Source organism: Pagrus pagrus (assembly GCF_965226575.1).
Source record: "Pagrus pagrus genome assembly, chromosome: 5".
NCBI lineage: Eukaryota > Metazoa > Chordata > Actinopteri > Spariformes > Sparidae > Pagrus > Pagrus pagrus.
The window spans coordinates 9811069-9817621 of record NC_140189.1 but is presented as its reverse complement, the minus strand read 5'-3'; the positions used below and the strand labels follow the sequence as shown (position 1 = coordinate 9817621).

Genomic DNA, 6553 nt, shown 5'->3' with positions numbered 1-6553 from the left:
TTCAATGCAGTAAGAGGGTTTTCAAGTGTTTTAAAAGTTTGTTCAATTTTAGCTTTCACATCTGTATCCTGAGAAGATAAACATTTCAAAGCTGCATCTTTAGTTTGACTCTGTACCTCCATTATGACTTCTTCCATGGATGATACAAAATTGTTTAAAGTGGACTGGCCTACACCAGCAACTTGAAGCTGCGCAATAGCAGATGCACACATATCACGAGTACTGATGTTGGGTGCTGGCAGGACATTTGAGCTACTGGCCGCTCCTTCAAAATGTTGTGACCGAGTATCATCTGCAGCATCATAACTGTCTACAATGTTATCAGTTTCAGTTTCAGCTTCACTCTCAATGTTCTCAGCATGTTTAGAGTTTAAATGTTTCCTGAAACCTGAAAAGGTACTAAGAACATGACAACATCCTCTCTGTGCACATTTAAGGCGAAGTGATTTACCTGGACATAAACCATGAGTCAACCGCAGATGCCTCACAAGATCATTGGTTCCCACAAAATGAGAGTGGCAAACAAAACAAATCAGGCCCATGATATCGATTGAGACTGAGTAAGATGGTAAAATCACTCAAAATACAGATACAAGAGTTTTTAGTGAAAAGTGACAAATATGTTGCCCACCCATCTATTACCTAGTGCAGCAGCCTGGCCCGAACCTCAGCAACACGTGGGCTCTCCTGGACTTGACCAACATCTATGTTGTAAATGGTTGTCTGTATGAAGGTGTACATGTTGTGGAGCATCTGGTTATACATGGTACCAAATACAAAGTGTGTTTTAAAGAGTTCGTCAAAAGCTCCTAGGGTACTGGTTGACTTGGACGGTATGACCTGCTTGTCCAGAATAATGAAGAACTCATGGATGGTGCTCCTCTTCATCCCAACAGCAAGAAGATACGGTTGAGTGGTGCATTTGATTGCATCAACATGTTCTTGAAGACTGGTTCCACTCTGAGGATAAAGAAGAAGTCAAAATTAAAAGTTGAAAATCACAGATTAAAAACAGTCCCATTCTCTTATTGCCATCTGTAAAGATAATCTTCATAAGCAATAACACAAACCTTCTTGAACACGACAAGATGTTTCTCAGCTTGAGCTGCAGACACCTTGCCTGGTCTTCTCCGGCCTTGGGCTGAAGGAGGTATCAGGTGGAGGAGGAGGATAATGGATGCAAGATCGCTGTCCCAGCCTGTATTTAGAAATAACAGCAAAATGTACTGTGTTATAATTTAAAAACACCATTATTTTTGAATTACAGCTGTAACAAAAAAGATGAGGGAATAAAACAGGAAAAGAAATCAACCCCCTAATGAAAACAATGGCCATTTGGAAGACCTCCTCATAAACCCTCAGCTGAAACCACTCTGTTGTGACTAACCTTTCCATAAATCTTGCAGCTACACCTTCTCCAAACTGCAGGATGAAGTCTTGCTCAATCTGCAACAGAAAAATGAAATACCAAAAGCTTTTTTAATTGGGACTGACTGGAAAAATATTACGTTCTATATTTAGTAGTTGAGCAGATACAGAATGTATGTATACACCTAAATGTATGGATGTGCAAACAGTTTGAAAGTATATTTATTCAATTCAAGAGATTGAGAGAGAAATGTTGCTGTTAACAGTAATTCACACTGAAAGGACAATTGGATGTTTTAATGCAAAAAAATTAAATTACCAGGCCTTTGACATCTTTGAAGCGGGGAAATTCAGTCAGGACATCTGAGGATTTCTCTTCATCGAGGACCATACTGCGACGATGTTGAAACGTCATTTTCATCTTCTGCTTGATAGTAGCCTCGTCAGTACAGTATCTCATTAAGGCCATGGCCTCCTTGCATTGCTCTTCATTTAAGGTCATCTCAGGACTAAAGGAAGCCGCTCTTCTGGCTAATGGCCCTCCACTCAGCTGACGTGATGATCCTCTGCTCTCTGATGAAGCACTTCTTCTTTGTACAGTTTTAAGCCGCCATGCCAGATAGCCACTGCCACTTTCACCATCATAGAAATGTTCCTTCGAAAATACAAACAGTTTATTAGTTCCAACAGCAGCAAGATAGTTGAAATTAAGAAGTTATATTTATTAATGTAAAACTGGATAATTGGTGTGGAAATATAAATGCAACATTTTCATTTTTAAAATTAGTTCTCTAAACTATTTTATTAGCACATGCACACAATAATTTGCGCTCAGTCTGCAAACCCTTTAAAATGCTTACATATCCATTTTTAGAGTAGGGATCCATCAAGTACGGGAAGAGCTCAACTATGCCTCGAGCGTACATCTCTCTCACATTCCGTGGCGGGGCCGTCCTGACAAGAGTAAACTCAATACTGTTAAATGACATACTTCCAATGATTTCAAACAAAGCCAATAACAAGAACAACATAATAAATGTTTTCAGCACAAACACAGAAAAAAAGTTCTCACAGAGACAACCAAATTACCCATGTGCTTCTGTCATATCAGCCACAAGTATGTTGACCATTTGTCGGCGTGAGGAGTCGGTCAGACTTTTAGTGCGGTGGTACTCCTTGATGATACGGTCACCCCCAGGTCTCCTTGTTAGCGCCAATTCAACCACCTGTGAAGTGGACAAGCTTTTCACAACTGACAATACATACACTTAAAAATCTAACAAAACATGGTAACTCCCAGAGTAAAGAATTGCAAAAAAGATTTCCTACACCAACTTACACGTTTGGCCTCTTCATCTGCCCTCTGTCGCTTTCTGGATGGACTTTCACTCTCCTCCAGTATGATTGTGTCATCTGAGGTGCAGGACATGATTTCGAGGATGACTGTGTCATCACTGCTACAAGCAGACAGTGCACTGGAATTTGCATCATGGGAACTGCTGGACAAAGTTTCCTTGAAATCTGTAGTTCAGGAGAAAGAGACAGGACAGAATAATACCAATTTGTTTTATTTTGTAACAATAAAAAAGTTTAGTTCATCATTACATTCCATGGATTATAGTGAGCAACTATACCGTCATCAAACTTGATGGTTAGTATGCCAGTGCTGGGCTGCTGCGCTATGTCAGTGAAGACCTCTGCGTCCACCTCAGTTCCTGTTTCATCAAAAACCTTGACACCTTCATTGACTGGCGGAACTGAGAACTTCAAGAAAGCTATGACCAAAAGAACAAAACAAGATTTCAATCAATACAAAATGCTGAAGGCCATTCTCCAAAAACACATTGATGCATTAGTAGCATGGTCTGAGGTGCAAACATGCACTGATGCAAGCATCTTTCAATGGTGTACAACTTGACAACTTACCACCAACCACAAAACTCAGATCTTAAAGCAGAAGTAAGTGATATATTTGTGTTAATATAAGTCTTAAATAGTTATATCTTCCGACAGCAATCACTTACATAGAGTGTTTGGTCTGAAACACGGGTGTCTCAGTCACTCTGCTCTGCTCTGAGCCGAGGAGAAAACATTTATCGTATCCTACAGTTTTTATCCAATGAGGAGAGAGAACGGCATGCAGGGCTGTGTGTGCAGCCAAGGAACGCCGTGAATGTGGTGACGTAGCGACGAGGACTGTTATGGTGCGTTCAAGGAAACTCGTATTTTTCCGACCGTGAAGTGGTACCAGTTCGATCTGGTACAAGTTCACCAGTCGGAAGTTACGAGTGGCCGTTATAGTGACTTTCACCGGTAAAACAGGTCGGAAAAACACGAGTGGGTTGCCTGGAACGCTACAAAGTCGTAAGTCGTGACTTGAAGCTGTAATTTACGATTTCAAAAGCCTGCCTGGAACGCAGCATTAGCGAAAACGACCGGACCACTTACTTCTGCTTTAATTGCTGACCCCTTAACATGCCCATAGGGTAGCTTGCCAAAAGGTTAAGACAACGATTATTTTCAATTAAAAAAAACAACAACAACAAAAAAAAAAAACAATGAACACACCAACATGCTTAGTTCCTTTTAGTTTTACCAACGGTGTGCAACTGACAGTGTCATACTGGGTACATCTTACCAGAATTTAAGAATTCCTCAAAGCTTGGCTCTTTTATCTTGACATATTTCTGTGTATTGTAGATTCTGGTTTTGATCAACATGATGGTATCTGCAAAGACAGCAAACTGAAATCTACATTATGATACACAACACCAGTACAAGCTGACAACCTGAAAATTGCCTATTTCAGCTTTAAAAATCACAAACACAATTCAATTTTATATCAAGTACATCAACTTATTACTTACCACCAGTGCACCACAGTACATTCTGAAAGAAAAAAGAAATGAAAATATATTAAGTAGGCTAAACCTGATATTATCAGAGCAAATTAAAACCCCTGAAAGATGGATAACATAGCCTACTGTTTTAAAATAGTTTTCCCCCAGAAAACGTGTCACTCATCTACTGTTTGGACCAGAGTGAAAACACGTGTCTGAACACGAACCGAGTGCTGCGCACCGTGCGAAAGTAGCTTAAACCAGCCTTGTAGCGCTGCTGCTCTGGCTAACAGCTAACGGCTAACAGCTAACAGCTAACAGCAGCTTACTGAGCCTCTTGGTGCCGCGGCTCGGTTCACGTTAACGAGGATCGAATCGGTGCATTCCTCTCAGTCTGCCGGTGAAACAGCGGGTCCAATGAGCATGTCCGCATGTCCGTGACATGTCCCTGTATGCTCAACCAAATTGTGACGTGACGCTAAAGCGATTTGCTCGGCTCAAATATAAATAATAAATACGACTGCGTCGACGAATTTTTGTCGTCATTTTACTGAAACAAATGTGCAAGTATGACACTTAACACACCACAACAGCCCGTCCTCGCTGACATTAAGGTTACCTCGTGTCGTTTTTGTTCAGTTTGGTGTTGCGTGGTCAGCCATGTGGCTGGTACATTTAAGCTAACCACCGACCCGATATCACGTTAGCCATTTGAAATGCGGTATTTGAAGACACGTAGTACCAACATTGACTAATGTGGTAAATGACTACGTCCCTTTATTCTTATACAAAAAAACATAACAACGGCAATAGTTTATCTAGAAAAACTTACCACAGTATCGATGCGACGAAGATGGCGATGCCAGAGTCCACCTGGAGTCCACGTCCTCAGTTTGACCGGGGAAGTTGATGGGCGGAGCTTTTCAGAGTATTTTTTTTTTTTAACACTGGGTGTTGATTTAACTCTGAGAGAGTCAATGACACTGACAGAGTAAAACCACTGTCAACTCCGATTATTTTCACCAACACTGGACGTTTTTTTGTTCAATTTTACTCTGTCCATTGTTGGAATAACTCCGTAAGAATTAAAATACTTTGACACTGCATTTTTTACACTGGCAAATTTACTGTGTGGAAAGAATGGTGAAGTGTTAGATGGATGGACTGACCATGTAACCAAACAGCAGACTGAAAAACACTGCTATCCTTATGCCCTTTGAGAGAGGCAAAACTCAGCAGAGTGAATGAGGACTCCAACAAAGAGCTGAGTCTCTGTAGCTAACACCCACAGCTACACTTAAACAGAACTGTAACCATGGTGAAGTCTGTATATAGTGTTTGTAACATTTGCTGTGCTACTTGAGGCAAATGACATGCATATCACTTTGGCACAGCAAATGGGACATTTCAGACAAAGGCTCTACACAACAAGATAAGATAACATTTCCATCTGGTAGGTGGAATGCTCCGTGTGCTTCATGTGTGCTTCCGGAAAGCACAAATGATCACAGTGGAAACATATATTTCTTCTACCAGAAGTTGCTCGATATTATTCAGGAAAATCTACCTGAAAGAACCACCTTACAGCACTCTAAGTGGCTCAGATGAAACCCAATACAGACAAAATGTTGCATAACGAGGGAGCATTATGGGTTTGGCTAAATGCTGAAATGCTCACAGTGGCTTGCAGAGTCTTTCAGCTCAAAATGCAGAGGACAAGAGGACAGGTTGTTATATTACCTTAGAATAGTCAAACAAAGAAGTTGAACCAAGAGCAGATTGTTGAGGACTTTTACGGTGCACAAGGCTTTTTATTTTCTCTCTCTCCATTTTGGTCCGTCTGGGACAGTCGAGTATGTTTTTTTATTTGTTTAAGTGTTGGCGTTTTTTTCTTTTTTTAAAAATGTGTATTTTGCATCCCATCAACCCAAATGTTCAAGCAATGCTCCAGGTGGCCAGTTGGTCATTAGCAGCAGGCTTTTATAAGGACGAAGAATATGTGGCATAAAAAGACAATATCTCTCTTTTTTCCTTTTCCCCTCATGACTCTGACAAGTTACGAGTGCGATGCTAAATTGGTGGAGTTGAATTTTATGGTGTGAAATGGTTTGTAGTAAGTGCTGACTCATTGTGACAAGAAAGATGTAAAGTTAAAGGATTTCACCCCAAACTGAAGATTTGGTCATTATTCAGCCCCGTGATGATGGAAAGTCGGGTGAGGTTTTGCAGTCCAAAAAACATTTCTGGAGCTTCACAGAAAAACAGTGTTGCAACATTCTCCTAAAAAAGTCCTCATTGAAGACATTAAGCATTGAAAGCGCAGCATGCATCTTTTCATTTTTAAT

The 6553-nt window shown here is 40.6% G+C and overlaps 1 protein-coding gene across 2 annotated transcripts; it reads right to left on the bottom strand.

The window, feature by feature from the left end:
• Window positions 1-872: 872 nt before the first annotated feature.
• On the bottom strand, window positions 873-5270 carry LOC311257265 (uncharacterized protein). Of its 2 annotated transcripts, XM_084352802.1 has the most exons (11): window positions 5041-5270; window positions 4236-4257; window positions 4007-4096; window positions 3003-3143; window positions 2708-2889; window positions 2458-2594; window positions 2229-2322; window positions 1688-2023; window positions 1388-1446; window positions 1071-1198; window positions 873-960 (listed from the first exon to the last, which is right to left on the bottom strand). In XM_084352802.1, exons 3-10 carry the CDS (start codon window positions 4086-4088, stop codon window positions 1096-1098), a joined length of 1134 nt encoding a protein of 377 aa, XP_084208928.1. In that variant the 5' UTR covers window positions 4089-4096; window positions 4236-4257; window positions 5041-5270; the 3' UTR covers window positions 873-960; window positions 1071-1095. The 2 variants fall into 2 exon arrangements, with proteins under 2 accessions (XP_084208928.1, XP_084208927.1); XM_084352801.1 differs by having other exon boundaries at window positions 4236-5270.
• Window positions 5271-6553: the final 1283 nt, after the last annotated feature.

Excerpts from the sequence above, each read along its gene's own strand:
- LOC311257265 (XM_084352801.1), bottom strand. The coding sequence starts at position 4,088 with ATGTTGATCAAAACCAGAATCTACAATACACAGAAATATGTCAAGATA. Across the intron at positions 2,323-2,457 it reads GATATGACAGAAGCACATGG|GACGGCCCCGCCACGGAATG; the intron begins GTAATTTGGTTG and ends TACTCTTGTCAG. Across the intron at positions 1,199-1,387 it reads GCTGCAAGATTTATGGAAAG|GCTGGGACAGCGATCTTGCA; the intron begins GTTAGTCACAAC and ends TTCTAAATACAG.